Source organism: Podarcis cretensis (assembly GCF_951804945.1).
Source record: "Podarcis cretensis genome assembly, chromosome: 6".
Lineage (NCBI taxonomy): Eukaryota > Metazoa > Chordata > Lepidosauria > Squamata > Lacertidae > Podarcis > Podarcis cretensis.
The window spans coordinates 23837348-23859253 of NC_137175.1; the positions used below are offsets into that span (position 1 = coordinate 23837348).

The 21906-nt window shown below is 44.5% G+C and overlaps 2 protein-coding genes and 1 long non-coding RNA gene across 3 annotated transcripts in view; 1 reads left to right on the top strand and 2 right to left on the bottom strand.

Annotated features, from left to right (window-relative positions):
• Positions 1-915: 915 nt before the first annotated feature.
• LOC307218016 (caltrin-like protein 2) lies at positions 916-5276 on the bottom strand. The gene is made up of 3 exons (XM_079980175.1): positions 5175-5276; positions 3998-4141; positions 916-2403 (listed from the first exon to the last, which is right to left on the bottom strand). The coding sequence occupies exons 1-3, from the start codon at positions 5260-5262 to the stop codon at positions 2399-2401; spliced, it is 237 nt and encodes a 78-aa protein (XP_079836301.1). The 5' UTR covers positions 5263-5276; the 3' UTR covers positions 916-2398.
• Positions 5277-15521: 10245 nt separating this feature from the next.
• The window catches only part of RBPJL (recombination signal binding protein for immunoglobulin kappa J region like), a 104112-nt gene continuing 97727 nt past the window's right edge, over positions 15522-21906 (top strand). The window contains exon 1 of the mRNA XM_079979520.1: positions 15522-15761. Coding sequence (XP_079835646.1) covers positions 15738-15761 — 24 coding nt within the window. The 5' untranslated portion in view covers positions 15522-15737. The remainder of the gene's footprint in view (positions 15762-21906) is intronic.
• Positions 18913-20583, bottom strand: LOC307218455. The gene is made up of 3 exons (XR_013839983.1): positions 20426-20583; positions 19922-20074; positions 18913-19071 (listed from the first exon to the last, which is right to left on the bottom strand). It is a non-coding gene; the product is annotated as an uncharacterized lncRNA (long non-coding RNA).

Below are 21906 nucleotides of genomic sequence, written 5' to 3' on the forward strand. Positions count from 1 at the left end.
AACTGAAAACTTCAAGCTGTTTTACAAATGTTTTTGGACTCAAAACAGGTAAAATGTAAAGGACCCCTGGACAGTTAAGTCCAGTCAAAGGTGACTATGGGGTTGCGGTGCTTATCTCACTTTTCAGGCTGAGGGAACCTGCATTTGTCCACAGACAGCTTTCCAGGTCAAACCGCTTTTGGTGCAACGGAACACCGTGACGGAAATTAGAGTGCACGGAAACGCCATTTACCTTTCTGCCACAGCTGTACCTATTTATCTACTTGCACGGGCATGCTTTCGAACTGCTAGGTTGGCAGGAGCTGGGACAGAGCCATGGAAGCTCACTCCATGATGGGGATTTGAACTGCCAACCTTCTGATCGGCAAGCCCAAGAGGCTCAGTGGTTAGACCACAGTGCCACCCACATGCTGTGTTTTTGGACAACAGCTCGCTTAATCAGGAATTTCGGAGTCACATGTTAATCAAGCTCCCATAATCTCTAACTACTCCCTTGTTGCATGTAAAATTTATGCACTTCTGACCTCAGACATTGTTTGTGTAGCTTCATCTGTGTTCTTTCCTGCCAATGCTAGACTATAATGAAATGTTGGCAACTGTCATATTAGACAGGCAGACAGGCAGACATATATGGTTTTGAAATGTTGGTCTGAGTGGAAACTTTGAACACAAAGACTTCTGCACTGTTGTCATGCACCTGCAGAGCTGCATTTTCTTGTTAATCACATATCTCAATCAAGAGCATTCGTTTGGCCAATAGCAGAGCATCCAATTTGACTTGGCTGGTTGCCACAAAACAAATATTACTGAATAGCTAAGATTAGCAGATATCAAGTTCCAGGTTCAGAAGTACGGTAATTGCTTCTGACTTTGGCAAACAAATCTTGTTAGAGCAACAACGAAGCTTGAGGCATCTTAAAGACAAATAGATTTATTAAGGTTTATTGCAACACAAGCTTTCATAGACTACAGCCTACTTCATTGGATGCATGAAGTGAATTCTTAGTTGGCAGGTATTTAAGGGAGAAAGGTATAAAGCAAAAACTGAATGGTAATGAGATGCAATTAGAGTAGTAATTAGAATGTATATGTATGTTAAATAGGCACACCCTTTACAGCTGCAGTTTGGTGATAATTGACTCATCATTTTTGAGATGACTCTATCAACACACACAGTGGGGCAGGGAACCATTCGTAAGAAAGCCATTGATGGCACAGATATCCTGACATTGATTGGTAACTTTGATTTTTTTAAAATACGCTGGTCTATAACCATGATAAAGCACTTGATTAAAATCCTTTTTCTTCATTTGACCCGCAAGTGATGGCAATGAACTTCTTGACAAATTGCAACTCAGTTGTTTCACATTGTATTTATTCATTCAAAGTCCCTTTGTTGTGAAATATGTACGTTGAGGTCAGTTACAGAGAGTCTTGGGAGGCCGAAATGTTCTGCTACTGGTTTGTGGGTCAGGTTTGTATCCATATATTTTTCAGGCATAGAGACTGACCTGTCAATTCTATGTTGAATACAGAAGGATATTTTGGGCAGGTGATGGTAGAAATCAAAGTGGAAAATGGGCAGGGGAATGCACCCCTGTGGGAGACAGTATTAGGTCCTGTTCTATTGTTGCTAGAGTAGACATGGAGACTGAGTGGGCATCTGGCACTGCCATAAGGTATGGTCCCTGTGCCCCTTACTCTATCATGTGGGTTGTTGTTGCTCATGAGTAACTGTTTTAGGTGGAGGCCAGTGGAGGCTGTTTGTAAGGCAAGTCTGCCATCTAACACCACAAAACAGAGATATAAAGGTACAGAGTTATTTCTTCCTGGGGCTATGGCTGAATATGTTGCTCCTAAGGGCATATCATATTAGGCACCAGAAGTGCATGCTAATCACGTCCGCACATAATTTCAGTGAAGACTTGTGCAATCCAAAATGAAGGAGACTTTTGAGAGCAACTCCAATAAGAGGCAAAAAAGGGGGAAGCTGTTATTATGAAAGGCCAAAGTGAAAAGCGGAAAGCAGCTTCAGCTCAGTTCTGTCTCGGATACTAGTTTGTCTACAGTAAATCAGAAGAATGATATCTTAAGAGTTAGCTTTGTAATGAATGGGCCTTTCTTTGGGATCTGAAGACATAAATGGAGAGATTATCATTTCCCTCTCCAAATCAAGGGCTTCAAATACTTTAGAGACCCAAAGATCCAAATCAATGAATCATTCAGCTAGATTTTCCTCCTGCAAATGAGGTAAGTAGCTGGCTGGTGACTACCAATCAGAATAATGTCCATGGATGGAACAGGTGTTTTTGTTGCAGTGTTGTAGTAGTTGTAGTTGTAGTAGTAGTAGTAGTTGGTGTTGCTGCTGCTGCTGGGTGTCCATCAGTGAAACAAGAATTTATGCTACAGGAAAGAGGAGAGGAAGATCTATTTGATTAAATCCTACCATCACAGATAGTTCCAGTGTGATAATGACTCACATTCTGCATGGATTAGTGCAGGTTACACAATCCTCATGCCCTGTCTGAACTATAGGAAGGAGGAGTTGTTGACCTTGGCTTCTCTAGTACACATAATATCTTCTCTTGCTGTAACATGACATATCTCTGACGAAAGTCTCTGAATCTAATAAGCACCAAGAGCCTAAACTCAATACTTCAGTAATTTATATTTAGATTTATAATTAGGTTATGATTATCCACGATTGGATTTGCAACAATATAGAGCTGCAGTGTAATATGCATGAGTCATGAATAATAATTGGACTAGATCACCCTCAGGGTCCCTTCCAACTCTACAATTCTATGATTCTGTAATGAATTGCCCTGTAAGAATAAGAGAAAGGAGACCAGGACAATATCAGGATGCTCCCTCCATCTATTCCACCTGGGATGACATTCTCCCATACCAAAACCAACAGTTATACTACAGTTAGAAGAGAGCTAAGATGCCACCATCATGCCTGATGTCACTTCCAGTGGGATCCCTCCACCAAATGGCAACACAGATTTTGCATATCATGGGTTGCTTCCAATGTTGGCCACACTCAGAGTTGACCTATTGGAATTAATGGACATAACTAACACAGGCCTGTTATTCCCAACGTATAAATTCTGAGTGCCCTTCCACTCTCAGTCTCCAGCAACTGTTGGATTCGGGTAGCAAAAATGTCACTGGGCACAAATAGAGTGGTTTTGGAGAAAAGTCACTCTGATCCATAGAGATGCCCTGCAGTTGGTGAATGAGGGTAGGGAGCCCTTCTGCATTGCTGAGAGATCTCAGTCTTCACTTAAAAGGAAAAGAATCCCACCTTTCTCCACCATTGCTGCATCCCATCAGGGGTGGTGCTTCCAGTCTCGCCACTTGAGGAAAGGGGAAAGTGCCACCTTGCCACGCCACTGCTGCTGCCACCACCACCTGCTTTGACATGTGCCCTGCTGCATCTGCCAATGGTGCAGAAGCACCACCACCATTTGTGCCAATTTCCAACAAGATCATGCCAATTTTGGGTGAGACCACTCCACCACTGTTGAAGGGGATGGGGCAGGCGGCGTAGCTGCAGGGAAAGTAAAAGCTGGGGGGCTTTTACTGCCTGAGGCAGCAGCCTCAGCTTGCCTAATGGGTGAGCCGGATCTGCATCCCATAATACAGACATAGCCAATGTGGTGTCCTTTGAACATTGTGAACTACATCCTCCATCATCCCTAACCATTGGCCATGCTAGCTAGGGCTGATGGGTTTTGTAGTTGGATAAATCTGGAATGCACCATGTTGGCTAGCCCTGCCATGACAGAAAGCAAACCTCTTCTTCTCCAGCCATCCATGCTTGGAACATTTTCACCATCCTTCCTGAGATGCAAGCAATACCACTTTCAATTTCCCGATTTGTTCTCCTCAAAGGAATCATAACCCATATTACCACCCATAAGGGAAATGCTAACATCGTTGGTGAAAAACTTGAATCAACACAGTACAATTATCTTGTTGCATACAGTACCAAATACTGGGTCGATGCAGTCTTTTCCACACATCCCTTGGCAACACTTCATGGACCCTTTACAGTCAAAGTCATTATTGCAAAGGTTGGGGGGATTCATCATCCGACATCTTACAGTAACCACTGGGCACTGTCCTGGTTTTTCTGCAACAGAAAGAGCAAATGTGGAATGAAAGAAAAGGGCAGAATTGTTAAGCTTCTTGGACTTGCCAGATAATTACTCTTACTGCTGGATTAGGCCAATGACCCATCTAGTCCAGCATCCTGTTCTCACAGTGGCCAACCAGATGCCTGTGGGAAACCCCCAGACATGATCCAAGGGCTCTCAGCCCTCCTGTAGTTTCCAGCAACTGGTATTCAGAAGAGTTATTGCCTCCAGCCATGGAGGCAGAACATAGCCATTGTGACTAGTAGCCATTTATAGACTTATCCTTTCAGAAAAAAAGTTCCATAGGTTAAGTCTGATTCCAAATTGAAAGAACAGGGGAGAATTCCTCAGCAGTCTTTATGGAAACTGGTTCCCCTGCTCTGAGAAAAGCAGGAGGAGTTTACTAGACAAGACGAGCTACAGAGGGCTATCCTGAAACATTGCCAGTATTAAAAGCATGCTCCTCAGCATAGCTAGAATTGCTATTTGCCAAGTGTTTGCCTGCTCATCCGTTATTCTGCCCTTGACTTCAGTATCAGATATGCTATTGAACACGCAAAGTAATTGAAACGGAGATGGCAAGTGGTTTGTTTGTTTTTTAATCTTTCTACTCTGGCACCAGTTAGACTCACCCCACTCCCACTCCAGGACCTGCCAAAGTCTCAGGCTGCCCCCTCTCCATAACCATCACTCCCTACCCTCTCACCTGCCAGAACCAGACCAGGCTCTACCATGGACCAGCCCATAGTTGAATGGATGTTTGGCTTAGTGGGTCACCAACGGTGCAAGCATCCCTTAAGATCAATGTTGCTAGCATGATGTCCTCCAAACATTGTTAGATTCCAACTGTCTTGATCCCTGTTCATTGGCTATGCTGGGAGTTGGAGCCCACCAACATTCAGAGGGTACCATGTTGGCTAACCCTGCGCTGATCTGATTTCAAAGGATGAAATGGCAGCAGGGGGAAAATGCCAATTTTTATCAGAAGCAAAAATAGCCCTTATAGCATATGGTTGTCTTGAAACTTACCTTTTGGTCTTCCTGTACCAGATGCAGGTGGCATCTGTGAAGAAAGGACTAGGATGCTGAGAAGGAGGAAGGCACCTAAAGTCTTCATGATGTTAGCCAGATATCAATGCCCAAGACTAAGCTAAGTCAGTATTTATATTGGTAGGGGTGGGTCAGGAGATGATGCCATCTTTTCACACCCTCATTCTTAGCTGGTGCATCTTGCTAATTCTGTTGGGTTGTATATAGTTTCTATCTATGTCACATCTTGCAACAGTAGACATTGGAATTATCAGATTATAATCTGCAATGAACTTCCCCATCTTGGTGCTGTCCAGATGTTTTGGGTGACAACTCCCATCAGCCCCAGCCAACACAATGAATGGAGCTGGTGGGAATTGTCGTCTGAAACATCTGGACAGCACCAAGTTAAGAAAGGTTGGTCTACAATGTGTCAAAAGTTGCCAGTAATTAACCTTTTCTGCCATTCCATGTAACTTGGTTCTTTTGAAAGGTGTAATCAAACAGTTGAACTGGAACTCTGTGCATGCCCCAAGACTATGCAGTAAAGTAAATACAGTAAGATTTCATTGTACTTGTACCCAAGACTATGTATGTAATCTCACTGATTTCAATTAGCAAAGAGTCCGGTGACTGTGCTTGAGATCAGAGGAAGCTCAAGTCAAGTATCGTTTTGTTAAGCAGTTTCATCCAAAATTCTTCACCAGGGTGGCTGCTGTTTGCAAGGAATTCCCTGCAGTGACCTAGAAATGGACTTCCCCTTGGATCACAACAGTTAGTGCATGTCTAATTTATCCCACCAGAATTGGTGACACAGCTAAAGCAGCACCTGTAATGTGGCCCTTAATTATCCCTTGCAAGTCATGGATTTTCCCCCAGCAAGTATATTCCACCCTGATTAAACACATTTGTTTCCATTCCCTGTGTAGCACAAGCTTAATCCTTGCAGTGTACACACTGATACCTATTAAATAAAGCACGCTCTGATTGGTTAAGAGACACCCTTTGAGACTGTGCTGCATGGGAAAAATTAAGTCCTATAAGTAATGACAGATTACCTGTCCTTTGTCATGGAATGTCCACCCTACCAAGCCCTGTTCTTCACAAGATAATCCTCTGCATCAGAGCCCAGCCTTCCGTATAATCGAGAACACCTTAATACTCAGTTTGTTTGTTCTCATGGGACTGACACTTGAGAGGCTACTACACATTGCTCTTTCCTCCATTTTACTCTGACTCTGGATTGCTCTAGGAACAAGGCCTTTTCTTTTGTCAGCTTGGCCTCTTCTCCCCATCCCATTGCTTCTAAATCATGTTTGTGGTTGTTTTCCTTGTGGGAAAGGATCCTCGTGGGAAAGCACAAGCCACTGCCTCACCACAAATAAGCTTTTCCCATTAAGGGATATTATTGGAATTAGACATGACTGCTCAGGCCTGAGTGCTCACTGGAAGGACAGATCCTGAAGCTGAGACTCCAATACTTTGGCCACCTCATGAGAAGAGAAGACTCCCTGGAAAAGACCCTGATGTTGGGAAAGATGGAGGGCACAAGGAGAAGGGGACGACAGAGGACGAGATGGTTGGATAGTGTTCTCGAAGCTACCAGCATGAGTTTGACCAAACTGCGGGAGGCAGTGGAAGACAGAAGTGCCTGGCGTGCTCTGGCCCATGGGGTCACGAAGAGTCAGACGTGACTAAACGACTAAACAACAACAAAGCTCAGGCCTGAGCCTTGTCAGGACGTGGACCAGTTGGAGGTTCTTGAGGAGTGCAGCTAACTGACTCTCTGTTCTGAAAGGACTCCATTCCCCATCCAAATCCATAGCCAAGTCTCTTTGGAGATCCCCAAGTCCACCCGCCAGCAGGCCAAGGTGAAATCGCAAGGAAGCAGCGTTGTCCCTGCTCATCCATCCACGGGACAGGTAACTATTGTGTGTCACCTCTCACATTTCTCTACCATTTGTGTTCCACAGGTCTCACCCACCTACAGTTTATGCACAACCCAAACTCCACATTTTGCATGTGAAAACGTCCTGGTCTGTTTATTTACTTAGTCCCCTTGGACAACCCTCTGCAGGCTGCATGCCAAAGGTAGATGGTCCAAAGAAGAAAAGCAAGTGAGGCAAGGGATGTGATTCTGACATTTGTAAGAAGCTGCAGTAGCTACATTCCAGGCGACATTCCAGTAAAATAAGGTCAGAGGTTTCTGCAGGGATGTTGCTGCTCTTTACCAAGAGGGGGAAGGGAAAGGCAGCGAGGAGCTTGGCGTGGCATAGAATCAGGAACATCAGGTTGGCTCCATCACTATGCTCAGACAGTGCTGTTCTCCCTGCTGCCTTGCTTATTCTCTGTCTGTCTGTCTGTCTGTCTGTCTGTCTGTCTTTTATTACCTGGCAGCAATGTGCAGTGTCAGGACTTGAAAGAGCCCTTATGGCCACGGCTACCAGTAAGTGGACTGGATGACCCAACCACACAAATGTATTTCCCCCGCTCAGAACAACCTATCGGCAAGAATTGCTGCTTGCAATTTCACAGCCTTGGGGACTGAACTGTCAATTGCTACCTTGCAGAGCTGTTGTGAAGATGGGGGGGGGGGGCGCACGACAACAACCATCTCCTGAGCTCTAGTGGGGGGGGGGAAGAAGCAAGACACAAATATGTAAGAAGCAGGAAATGTTTGGTTTCCCCAACTCTAAGCAAAACACACACACAAATGCACACACGTTTTGCCAACCTTGAATATCCTTGTGTTAAAATGCAGTCTATAGGAATTTTAACTTTCTGCTGCTGTGAAATGTTTCGATGGTTTTATTTCCTGATTCATTTTGCATTTTGCTTTTATGGTTGCTGTATATTGATAAATATCAGCCCAGTGATGGCAAGCATGCCAGGAACAGCTGTGCAGGGAAAATAGAAAATCAGAAAGAGGGAGTGCAATGTGACATTTTTTTCTCACTAGGAAGGAAACACCATTTCTTTCAAGAGAGCTACTTTTGAGTAGAACATACCTGATCCAGCCACTTGTGTTTTATCCTGCAAAGGCAGCACACTTGGCCCCTGATCTGTTTGATTTATTTGGCTAGCCTGGAAACAGAGGCTGTCCTGGACTGATATAGCTTTTGAAGAGTACAAAACCCACACAGAGACGTCAGCTTTCAGTCTGCTTGTGAGAATCATCAGAGATTGCAAAGAAAGGAATATATGACTACAACAAGATGAGAAAGAAAGTAATAAAGGACTATCCGGATTGAACTGGATAGAACTGATTAATTAATGCAGTAAAATGAGTGATGTCTGGACTTATCCGGAATTTTGGACTCGTGCGGAGCTTGATATATGGGTACCCTCAAAAAATTAAAAATTTGGCTGTATAATTCGGAACCAATGTGATTTGAATAATGTGATGTGATTGGCCTGTTAATAAAAATTATTTTTTAAAAAACAAAACAAATGCACCTGTGTAAAGTACCCAGGCAGGTTAACCTCCAGCTCCTCCAGCCCCAGCAGCAACAACAAGGTTCTCCTATTTTTTCTGCTGCTCTGGGAGGCCCAAGTCCAGAGTAGGGCTGCTCAGCTGGCCAATGGTAATGAGCCCCTATAAGTGCATATAATGTCAATTGCTCTGCTCTGCTCTACTCTCCCCTATTCCTCATTATTTCCCACATCATTCACTTTGCATCTCATTGCAAGCTGTTTTTGTTGGAGGTGAGTGAATCTCTTCAGCAGGGAAGATACTGGAAATGCCTTGTTTAATTATCTTCTGATTGCTTAGCAATTGTAATTAAGTGATTAACTGTCTTTAGCAGTGTTGTTGCCTGCTGCAGCCTTAGAACGTTGCCTCCACAGTTTGCTTTCTAACTTACTTTGAAAAGAAAGAAAGAAAGAAAGAAAGAAAGAAAGAAAGAAAGAAAGAAAGAGAAAGAAAAAAAATAGTGTGTGTCCACACCACCACCAATTCTGGAGAAGAATGCAACATTTACCTTTGCACTGGGGCACTGAGACATCACCACCACCCTTCAGATCTCTTATTCCTGTTTGTCTTCCAAGAAAACCCTACATGTTCCTAATTCCTCCTGTTGTTCTGTGTAACATTAACTCCCCAAACTCAGAAATTGGTCTCAGTCTGCTCCAGTCACTCCCTAGAAGAAAATACTAAATGTCTTACAGGCTTCTCCAGCTGTACATTGACCTAGAATGAATGGGTTTGGAATGAGAGAAACTGTTACATAAGGTAAACATGAATCAATCAATCAATCAACACTAACCTGATTCAAATAACAAGTATTCCTGAACAATAGGCTTAGTCACACACCTCGCCTTTGCAGGTGGCTATTTAATCTGCAGCAGGGACGCAGGTGGCGCTGTGGGTTAAAGCCTCAGCGCCTAGGAGTTGCCGATTGAAAGGTCGGCGGTTCGAATCCCTGCGGCGGGGTGCGCTCCCGCTGCTCGGTCCCAGCGCCTGCCAACCTAGCAGTTCGAAAGCACCTCCGGGTGCAAGTAGATAAATAGGGACCGCTTACCAGCGGGAAGGTAAACGGCGTTTCCGTGTGCGGCTCTGGCTCGCCAGAGCAGCGATGTCACGCTGGCCACGTGACCCGGAAGTGTCTCCGGACAGCGCTGGCCCCTGGCCTCTTAAGTGAGATGGGCGCACAACCCCAGAGTCTGTCAAGACTGGCCCGTACGGGCAGGGGTACCTTTACCTTTACCTTATTTAATCTGCAAAGCGCACAATGAAAGGTCATCATTGTTTGTAATGATGGTTAAATCCAGAATATCTGGCAATGAATTCCAAATTAGTGGCACCATGCTCTGTATCTGTCCTCTCCCTTGAATCCCTATGTACTGTACATAGAAACTGAAGTGATTCCTCTAAGACTGCTTACACACAGTACATTTAAAGCATGTGCCTTACTTATAAGAATCCTGGGACATGTTGTTTACACTTACACACACTCAAGGTCACAACTCCATCAACCGTAAACTACAGTTCGGAAGCCAGGTACTATATGCAGGAGATTGCAGTCAAACATAACTATCCATGAGTGCTAGTTAGTGCATGAAGGGGTTAAGATCAGAGAATTGTCTTCCTAGAATTCTCAGCTGGATCACACACTCTCTTCTCCACGAGGGAAGAAGTAAAGCTGCTTCTCTTCCTGTTCCCTCTCTCCCCACTCCATGCAACTGATCATGGATGCCATATCTAAGCCTTGCTCCAAGCTTAGAACATGTGTTTGAAGCTATCTTCCTGTATTTTCTACCCAATAGAATTCTGCCTGTGTTCTCATTGCTGTTGCTTGGATAAATGCATTAATCTGACCTTCAGAATATTTTGTAAGCGGTGTGTTTATTGCAAGAGGGGTGGAAAGAGGAGCACTGTTTACAAGCAGACTAAATGGGATAGAAAGGTCTAACAGCCTATATTCCTAACACTATACTGCTGCCTGACCTTTGGGTGTTTAAACTCTACTGTAGGGGGCTCTCTCCTGCTGGTGAGTGTGCAAAGCCCAGTGTTTTGAATCCAGGCATCCAGTGAATTCTTTTATTAATTACCCCCCGCCCCCACACACAGACATTGGCCACAGGGATTCCTATTTTCCTCCCATACTTTGAGTTAGACATAATTTATTAACCCACCCATCCCCAAAGGTGTGTAGATTAATTTCCAATGTGAGTGGCCTGAAAAGGCTGTTTTGGACCTGGTGTGTGTGTGTGTGCCTGTGTGTGTGCGCGTGCATGTGTGTGTGCCTCTCTTCTCTTCTGCAAAGCTATATGGGAGACAGCAACTGCCCCTACCCAGCTGAACAGATGAATATTGAGGGGAAGGTGATGCTCAGACTGCCTCAACAGTTTGAAAAGGAAGCAGAGAGAGCAAGAGAGAATATAGGGACTGAATCTACTGTATTCACTAGAAACAAATTATTATTATTTTATATCCCACCCATCTGGCTGGGTTTTCCCAGAAACAAAGGACATAGAGGCATGGGACTGTGCTGATGAATATTCGAAGGGGAGAAAAAGGTAAACTGGGCATCAGAATTACACCCACAGACTCAGAAATCCACAGTCCCACTTACATTCCACATTCTGGAATTTAGGATCCACACAGCGCATGGCGCAACAGGAATAGCAACACTTTTTCCGTCCTCGGCAAGAATAGTCATCTATGCACTCATCTGGTTGAGGGCCAGTGCATCTGCAACGATCTATCGGGCAGATTCCAGGTTTGCCTGCAACAGGAAAAGGTCAGAGCACAGCCCGATGCAAGGTAGTCACACAAGCAGATAACTGGAAGTCTTCTGAATCAGCACAGTAGGTTTTGTATCTTGGTGCATTATTTAAACATTTGTGCCCCAGCTCATTGTTCGAGGCAACTTTCAAAACTATAAGCAAACTACAAGATGTATTGTTGAACTACCAAAGAGTGCTTTCAAATACAACCAGTGGACTAATCTTATCCAATTTAAGGTGCTTTGTAAGCACACCCAACAAGAAGAAATGGGGCTTCCTTTAAACTTCAAAAATATTGTTGCGGGCCCCACCAATCTTTGAGTGGTACACGATTCAGTGGGGCTTGCTCCCAAGTCAATGGATATAAGATTGCTGCCTACCTCCTAACATCACCTGGCTTTCCTGTTTCCTGCTCCAGCTGATTATGTCGGATTCAGAACTCCTTCCATTAACTGACCACATGGAAAGAAGTGCTTTAACTACTTCCTGTGGTAGCACCTTAAAGACCAACTAAGTTAGTTCTTGGTATGAGCTTTCGTGTGCATGCACACGATAGCTCATACCAAGAACTAACTTAGTTGGTCTTTAAGGTGCTTCTGGAAGGAATTTTTTGTTTTATTTTGTTTTGACTATGGCAGACCAACACGGCTACCTATCTGTAACTACTTCCTGTGGGTTTTCCTGGGTTTTCCCTATCTAATTCCCTTTCCAAGCAGCAGCTGGTTTTATGCCTCACCTTTTGGAGTCTTCTGACAAGCTGTGAAAGGTAGCCAAAGGGCTAGAAGTCCCACAAGGGCAAAAGTCACCAGTGTCTTCATGGCTCTTCCAGCAATCAAGCACTACTGCTCAGAACTGAGCAAGGCTGGTATTTAAGGAGTTGCAAGGCTACAGTTGAGTTGGGAAATTAGATTTGCTAATCTTCCTCTAGCGTCACCTGCCTTGCAGGAAAAGTGAAAAAGAAAAGCAACAACAGAAAACTCTAAGCAATTTCTTTGTATCGTCATCACATACTGTTAACAACTCCTAACATTCCAGTACAATCTGGACAACAAAGAGCAAGCCAATCTGGAATTTGCTGGCACTCTTAATGCTGACAGTTGTTAAGCAAAGACAAAATGGTTGGGGCGACACAGAGAGAGAACTTGCTGGATGTTGCAGCCAGAAAGTCTGCATTTGATTGCTGTGACAGAAATGGATGATGCCCCTAAGAGGATACCACCATGTTTGTGAAGTTAATGGCCAATAGGATTTAGTCATTGCTGATTGAAGCATCAGAAGGTGCCTTATACTGAGACAGATGACTGATTCATATAGCTCATTATGTCTGCGCCAGCCTTTCTCAACCTTCGTTCCCCAGATGTTGTTGGACTACAACTTCCATCATCCCTAAGCTAGCAGTGACCAGGGATGATGAGAGTTGTGGTCCAACAACAACATGTGTGGACCCACGATTGGGAGAGGTATTCCCAATATTCTGGGGCTGTCTGGTTGGAACCCTGAACAGGAGCATTCCAGTTACACTGTAAGAACACATTGCAACCCTTGGTTTCAGAATCCTCTTGACATGTTTGAATAAAAACCAATGAACCTATGCCTATCTCACAAGAACTATACCCGGGATAAAATTCTTTCAAGGTCTGGACCCAGCCAGGACACTAAAATATAATCAAAGAAGCCAAAAGGGTTTCTCATGTGTATCTTTGCACAAACCAACTTCAGATCTTGCCATGTTGAAAAGTAGACAGCGCTGCTATAGTAGGAAGAAGTGAAAAAAGTCAGACACAAACCAGGGCCTTCTAATACAGGAGCTTCTTCAATAAAGTTGGACACATGGCTTCCTATAGAGCCTTGTCATGCTCTAATGAGGTATATTAGGATATAGGTAAACAAGGGTTCATTTTAGTCACTTTTTCTTGAAAAGTATCTTGAAATCAATTTCTCACTAATATTTTTGAGGACTATTTTGGAAAATTGCTTAGCAGGACCACCCTATAAGAAACCGGAATGAATGCTCAATAAACAGGTTGTCTGGAAGAGACCTTTAACAGTCATAGAGAGCTGAAGGTTGTTGTTGTTTTTTAAGAGAATAGGGTAACTTTCACAAATCTAGCCAATGGTTCCTGTCTGACCTCTGGTGGTGGTAATTATGGACTGAAGTTTTATCCACACTTCCATTTGTGCTTTGTTTTCTTCCTCTTGTCAAGCTGCAGATTAGTTTTGTCCTGGGCCATCGACAAGGTCCTCATGCCACACCTTAGTGCTTACTATTTCAAGGAGGCATCCCTGAAAACATGGGATACTCTGTCCATCACTTCTGTTTTTCTTCCTTCTTGCCCTACCTTTTCTCTGCTCCCTCTGCTCCCTCACACAACTGTGGAGCTGCACATGTCCTCCTTTTCTCTTGCTCTTTTTTTTGGGTTCTTGTGGTCCATTGTGTTCCTGCACACAAGCACACAATGTCATGTTGTCGCTTCTCCAGACCCGCCTCCCCCCCAAGGTCAAACAGGCACAGGTTAAAAACAGACCATGATTTAATTGCCATTAAAGGAAGACCATCCACACAGCCCAGAATGTAGAATTTTTGAGGTGGCAGGGGCATGAGCTGCTAACCGCCCCAATTTAAACACAGGTGTCTTCCAAAAACCCATCCCAAACCTCCAAATTCCCATGGTGATCAGCAAATGGTAACGGGGGCAGGACTGTGAAATCTGGAAGCCCCTAGTCATGAACCGGCACATGGGTGGTGGATACAGATTCAGTTTCTCCGACTCAAGGATTGATGCAGTTGAGCAGCTCGGTAGCTATATCCATGACTGAACAATCTTATTTAGGATCCACTCTCCTCATCCTGTGATGCGGGTGGTGCTATGGGTTAAACCACAGTGCCTAGGACTTGCCGATCAGAAGGTCAACTGTTTGAATCCCTGCGACGGGGTGAGCTCCCGTTGCTCAGTCCCAGCTCCTGCCAACCTATCATTTCAAACCACGTCAAAGTGCAAGTAGATAAATAGGTACTGCTCTGGCGGGAAGGTAAACAGCATTTCTGTGTGCTGCTCTGGTTCACCAGAAGCAACTTAGTCATGCTGGCCAGATGACCCGGATATTGTACACTGGCTCCCTTGGCCAATAAAGTGAGATGAGCACTGCAACCCCAGAGTCAGTCACGACTGGACCTAACGGTCAGGGGTCCTTTACCTTTACTCCGCACCCTGAAAAGGGGGAGGGGCTAGAAAAGGTGCCCTAAACATAGTCTGCCTCCTTTTTCCCCTGACTGGATTACCACACCCAGTGGGGCCATCACCCAGCGGTCGTAAAAGACTATTGAACTTTGGAACATGGAATATATTAACATTGACAACTGGGAAACACTGGCCTGCAAGTGCTCCAGTTGGAGAACAGCCTTTACCAAAGGTGTCATGGGCTTTGAAGACGCTCGAACTCCGGATGAAAGGGAGAAACGTGCTAAGAGAAAGGCAGGCATGGCAAACCCTCGCCGTGATCAGCTCCCACCTGGACACTTATGTCCCCACTGCGGAAGGACATGTGGATCCAGAATTGGTCTCCACAGTCACTTACAGACTCACTGTTAAGACCATGTTCATGGAAGACAATCTTACTAAGCTACAAGTGATGAGAAGAAGAAGAAGAAGAAGAAGAAGAAGAAGAAGAAGAAGAAGAAGAAGAAGAAGAAGAAGAACCCACCAAGGAAGGGGGCAATTTGTATGGTGTAAGTTCCCCAGTTATTCCCAAATTTTGCATTGTGGTCACACAGCTGACACACATTGGCATTGGAAAGGAAAACTGCTTATGCTCGCATATGTTAGTTGTTTGCAGTCAGGGGCGCCGACTTATAAAAAATATTGGGGGGGGGGCGGGGGCCCATACCGACTTATAAAAAATATTGGGGGGGCCCAAGACCTCCAAACCGCTGCTGCTGAGGGAACGAAAGGGGCGAGCCCCGGGCTGCCCCGACCTTAAGTGAACCTGTGAGGGCCCGCCCTTTGCGGCAGCTGATTGGCTGCCGCCGTGGGCGGTGAATATTAATGAGCTAGGGGGAATCCCCGCTTCTCACGGGGCTGACGCCAGCCCCGCGAGATTGTTGATAGGTCGAGAGCCCGCAACCCCACCCCCTCTCTAGATCGGGAGTGGCTTTGTTTTAACTCATTACTGAATGTATTTTAAAAGGTAACTATCGTCAAACAAGGAAAATAAAAAATACCAACATAATTTTGTGATTTTACAAAGCATAATATAACTAATAATTTTCTTAAATTATTGGGGGGGCAGAGCCCCCCCAAACGATTTTTTGAGGGGGCTCGGGCCCCCTCAGGCCCCATGGAGTCGGCGCCTATGTTTGCAGTTCACCTTTCAGAACTGGTTGTGTAGTACCTGTTCTGCAACAGATGTGCTGCTATTTTGGCGAAATCTCCAATTGAAATACAGCAATAGAAAATAATATAGACTGCACTCTTCCACACTGGAATAACAATTTGCATATACAATTTGAACCATATACATTTATTTCTTCTGCAAGTGTAATTGTATGACTTTTTCATTTATAGTTTCAAAAGAGAGAGACAGACAGACGGACAGACAGACAGACAGAGACAGTGGCAGAGGCAGAGGCAGAGGCAGAGGCAGATAGACAGAGAGAGATAAATGAGCCCTGGACCTCCATGAGGAAAGCTTCCTATTTAAAGTTATACTACGTAGTGTTCTGCCTCTCCTGGCGAAGGGATTGGATGAAGTTGGAAAACACAGATTTATTGGATTTAGAAGGGTATAGAATGAAAAATAAAATTGTTGGAAATGTAATGTCAAAGAGGGAGACTTTTACCATATGTGGTGGACATCTGATGAAGTTAAATTATTTTGGGGAAATATTTATAATGAGTTAAAAAAATGTTTAGATATACCTTCCCAAAAGATCCTGAAGCTTTTTTTGCTAGGTATGACAGGAGAGTAAATATTAAGAGTTGATCAAAAATTATTTATGTATGCCACTACGGCAGCAAGAATTTTGTTAGCCCAAAAATGGAAACAGCAAGAAGTACCGACGGATGAAGATTGGCAGACGAAGATGATGGAATTTGCAGAACTGGCAAAGCTGATGGGAAAAATCTGACACCAGAGAGACCAAGCATTTCTGAGAGACTGGAGTAAAATTACTCAATATATAATTAGTAACTGTAAACATGTAAAGACACTTGCAGGACTGCAGAGAGCTATGCAGCAATTATTGGAAGGAACTTTCTATATATATTCTTTAAATTTTAAACATTGTAAAACAAATGAAGAAACAAGATGATACAAATGTGTGGATCTAAGATTTGTTTTATAAAACCCAGACGATAGAACGGAGGGAAGTCGATAGCTTAAAAGGTAAAGGTAAAGGTACCCCTGCCCGTACGGGCCAGTCTTGACAGACTCTGGGGTTGTGCGCCCATCTCACTTAAGAGGCCAGGGGCCAGCGCTGTCCGGAGACACTTCCAGGTCACGTGGCCAGCGTGACATCGCTGCTCTGGCCAGAGCCAGAGCCAGAGCCAGAGCCGCACACGGAAACGCCGTTTACCTTCCCGCTGGTAAGCGGTCCCTATTTATCTACTTGCACCCGGAGGTGCTTTCGAACTGCTAGGTTGGCAGGCGCTGGGACCGAGCAGCGGGAGCGCACCCCGCCGCAGGGATTCGAACCGCCGACCTTTCGATCGGCAAGCCCTAAAGGGGGATATGATATTATTATATTGTAAAAAATGGAAAACCAATAAAAAATATTTAAAGATGAAGATGAGACATCACTACCACCCTCCAGATCTCTTCTTCCTGTTTGTCTTCGAAGGAACCCCTACAGGTTCCTAATTCCTCCTGCTGCTTTATGTAACATTAATGCCCCAAACTCATAAATTGATCTCAGTCTGCTCCAGTCACTCCCTAGAAGAAAATACTAAATGTCTTACAGGCTTCTCCAGCTGTACATTGACCTAGAAGTCACCATATGCTCTGGCTAGTCTTTTCACTGCTTACATGTTGTGCATCTTGCTGTACCATACTATTGGAATTAATGATATTGCCACTTGGGATTGTGGTGTTTAATCAGTGACTGAACAGGCTACACTTGCTCCTGGGTCATTTCCTGCATCTCTTTCTGCATCAATTTCTTTATTTCTATATCTCCCTCTCATAAAGCATCAGAGGGTGGACAGCAACATAAAAACCTTTGCAAACAACAGAGGACAATTGTTATAACGGCAGACTACTCAAGAAAAATGTAAATAACGGCATTGGCCTGTTGGCACCTTAAAGTCAAAAGCGAGCATGCCTGCTGAATGAGGGTTTCATAGAGTTCATAAAATCATACCATTGGAAGGGACCACGAGGGCCATTTTGTTCAACTCCCTGCAAGGCAGGAATCTTTTACCCAATGTGGGACCCATGCTCTGCCAACTTGTTTCGAAGTATGGGACCAACAACACTAAATGCCTGGCTTCTGGTAGAGGCCATGTGGCCCTTTGTAACCCAGGGGACAACTAACAGAGCTCATCCAGGTCAATTCTGTGCCCAGGGCAGCTGTCTACCAGCTCCATCTGACACACAGGCTGAGACTCTACCTGCCAACAGACTGTCTTGCCAGAGTGGTGCGTGCTCTAGTTATCTCACACTTGGGCTACTGCAATGCACTTTACATGGAGCTATCTTTGAAGGTGACCTGGAAACTTCAACTAATCCAGAATGTGACAGCTAGACTGGTGACTGGGAGTGACCGTCAAGACCATATCACACCGGTCCTGAGAGACCTGCATTAGCTCCCAGTATGTTTCCGAGCACAATTCAATTGGTCTTGACCTTAAAAGCCCCAAATGGCCTTGACCCAGTATAGCTGAAGGAGCATTTCCACCCCCTATATTCTGCCCAGACACTGAGCTCTAGTGCTGAGGGCCTTCTGACAGATCCCTCACTGCGAGAAGCGAAGTTACAGGAAACCTGGCAGAAGGCCTTCTCGGTAGTGGTGCCTTCTCGGTAGTGGTGCCCACCCTGTGGAATGCCCTCCCATCAGATGTCAAAGAAATAAACAACTATCTGACTTTTAGAAGACATCTGAAGGCAACCCTGTTTGGGGAAGTTTTTAATGTTTATCGTGTTTTTAATATTCTGTTGGAGCCGCCCAGAGCGGCTAGGGAAACCCAGCCAGATGGGCGGGGTATGAGTAAAAAATTATTATTATTATTATTATTATTATTATTATTATTATTATTATTATTTAAACAATCTCAGTGATCAGGATGGGATAGAAGAGCTCAGTCAGTTGTTTACATATTATTCCATCTATATCCTACCTAAGCTTCTGAGAAGCTTATTGGGTGAGGATTCAAAACGTGGTTTCCCAACTCCTAGTCGGACACTTTAACTTCTAAACCCGTGTTGCCTCTCCTTTAGACTGTAAACCTACAGGGAGCAGCAGCAGCACGTGCAATTCAAGAAAAAGAAAAGAGACAATCATCACAAGTGACCAAGCTTTCTTTTTTTTTAATGTTTATTAGCAGGGAAATAGAAAAATAATGAAAAAGAAGCCCGGTTCCCACTCAAACATTTTGCTTCTCTCCCAATCTTCATAAGCATGATGAGCCGCCAACACCTGTGGTCTTCAGCCATTTTAGGATGAAGGGGAAACATCCTGGAAAGAAATCATTGGGAACATTACTTTCTAGCAGTTGTTTACAACACTGGAGATCTGGTTTGCAGAGAACCCTTCTTGGTCACTAATGTGAATTTTGTTGCAGAGTACAGTTTCTCTCTCACTAAGTGGAAGACAGACATGGCTATAATATGTAAACTGGCTCCTTACGTAGAATCACCAGTCATTACTTGTTACTGCAGAAGCAAGGAGGAGGGTGGAAAGAGAAACTCAATGTATGGTCCAGGAAAGCCACCTTGATTTCTGGACCGAGATACATTAACTGTTCAGTGGCTTTCCCCTCTCATTGCAGTGGTGCTAATTAAAGACTGTTGTCAGAGGAGGTGGTGTTAGCTGGGGAGAGTCCTACGAGTCAGACAGAGAGACCTGGCTCTCCCCATCCCTGGTGTACATATTTGCAGCAACTCTCTCTCTCTCTCTCTCTCTCTCTCTCTCTCTCTCTCTCTCTCTCTCTCTCTGTGTGTGTGTGTGTGTGCCTGTCTTCTCTTTTTCAGAGCTATATGGGAGACAGCAGTTGCCACTACCCAGCAAACAGATGAATGGTGAGGGGAAGGTGATGCTCAAACTGCCTCAACAGTTTGAAAAGGAAGCAGAGAGCACAAGAGAGAATATAGGGACTGGATCTACTGTATTTGCAGAAACAAAATTATTATTATTATTATTATTATTATTATTATTATTATTATTCCCTCCCATATGGCTGGGGTTCCCCAGAAAAAAAGGACATAGAGGCATGGGACTGTGCTGATGAGTGTTTGAAGGGGAGAAAGAGGTAAATTGGGGCATCAGAATTACACCCACAGTCTCAGGAATCCACAGTCCCACTTACATTCCACATTCCGGAATCTTGGATCCACACAGCGCATTGCGCAGCAGGAAAAGCAACACTTTTCCCGTCCTAGGCAAGAATAGTCATCTATGCACTCATCTGGTTGAGGGCCAGTGCATAAGCAAGGAGTTGGCGGGCAAGTTCCAGGTTTGCCTGCAATAGGAAAAGGTTGGAAATCTTTTGAATCAGCACAGTAGGTTTTGTATCTTGGTGCATTATTTAAATATTTGTGCCCCAGCTCATTGTTCAAGGCAAGTGACAAAACCATAAGCAAACTACAAAATATATTGTTGAACTACCAAAGACTTCTTTCAAATACAACCAGTGGACTAATCTTATCCAGTTTAAGAGGCTTTGTAAGGACACCCAACAAGAAGAAATGGGGCTTCCTTTAAACTTCAAATATATAGTTGTGGGCCCCACCAATCTTTTAGTGGTACAAGATTCAGTGGGGCTTGCTCCCAAGTCAATGGATATAGGATTGCTGCTGGTTTTATGCCTCACCTTTTGGAGTCTTCTGACAAGCTGTGAAAGGTAGCCAAAGGGCTAGAAGTCCCACAAGGGCAAAAGTCACCAGTGTCTTCATGGCTCTTCCAGCAATCAAGCACTACTGCTCAGAACTGAGCAAGGCTGGTATTTAAGGAGTTGCAAGGCTACAGTTGAGTTGGGAAATTAGATTTGCTAATCTTCCTCTAGCGTCACCTGCCTTGCAGGAAAAGTGAAAAAGAAAAGCAACAACAGAAAACTCTAAGCAATTTCTTTGCAAAGTCATCACAGACCGCATGTAGAGTGGCAACAACTGCAGGTACTGGAACCAGTGTGTGTTAACAACTCTTAATATTCCAGTATAATCTGGACAATAAAAAGCAAGCAAATCTGGAATTCGGTGGCACTCTTATTGCTGACGGAGGTTCAGGAAAGACAAAAGGGTTGGGGGCGACAGAGAGAGAGAACTTGCTGGATGTTGTAGCCACAAAGTCTGCATTTGATTGCTGTAACAGAAATGGATAGAATCATAGAATCATAGAGTTGGAAGAGACCACAAGGGCCATCGAGTCCAACCCCCTGCCAAGCAGGAAACACCATCAGAGCACTCCTGACATATGGTTGTCAAGCCTCTGCTTAAAGACCTCCAAAGAAGGAGACTCCACCACACTCCTTGGCAGCAAATTCCACTGTCAAACAGCTCTTACTGTCAGGAAGTTCTTCCTAATGTTTAGGTGGAATCTTCTTTCTTGTAGTTTGGATCCATTGCTCCGTGTCCGCTTCTCTGGAGCAGCAGAAAACAACCTTTCTCCCTCCTCTATGTGACATCCTTTTATATATTTGAACATGGCTATCGTATCACCCCTTAACCTCCTCTTCTCCAGGCTAAACATGCCCAGCTCCCTTAGCCGTTCTTCACAGGGCATCGTTTCCAGGCCTTTGACCATTTTGGTTGCCCTCCTCTGGACACGTTCCAGTTTGTCAGTGTCCTTCTTGAACTGTGGTGCCCAGAACTGGACACAGTACTCCAGGTGAGGTCTGACCAGAGCAGAATACAGTGGCACTATTATTTCCCTTGATCTGATGCAGCCCAGAATTGCATTGGCTTTTTTAGCTGCCGCGTCACACTGTTGGCTCATGTCAAGTTTGTGGTCAACCAAGACTCCTAGATCCTTTTCACATGTACTGCTCTCAAGCCAGGTGTCACCCATCTTGTATTTGTGCCTCTCATTTTTTTTGCCCAAGTGCAATACTTTACATTTCTCCCTGTTAAAATTCATCTTGTTTGTTTTGGCCCAGTTCTCTAATCTGTCAAGGTCATTTTGAAGTGTGATCCTGTCCTCTGGGGTGTTAGCCACCCCTCCCAGTTTGGTGTCATCTGCAAATTTGATCAGGATGCCCTTGAGTCCATCATCCAAGTCGTTGATAAAGATGTTGAATAAGACTGGGCCCAAGACAGAACCCTGTGGCACCCCACTAGTCACTTTTCTCCAGGATGA

What these genes read in the sequence shown, in the direction of transcription:
- LOC307218016 (XM_079980175.1), bottom strand. Translation starts at nt 5,262, where the DNA reads ATGAAGACTTTAGGTGCCTTCCTCCTTCTCAGCATCCTAGTCCTTTCT. An exon ending in TGGTACAGGAAGACCAAAAG is followed by an intron (nt 4,142 to 5,174) that starts GTAAGTTTCAAG and finishes TTTCTGTTGCAG; the next exon opens with AAAAACCAGGACAGTGCCCA.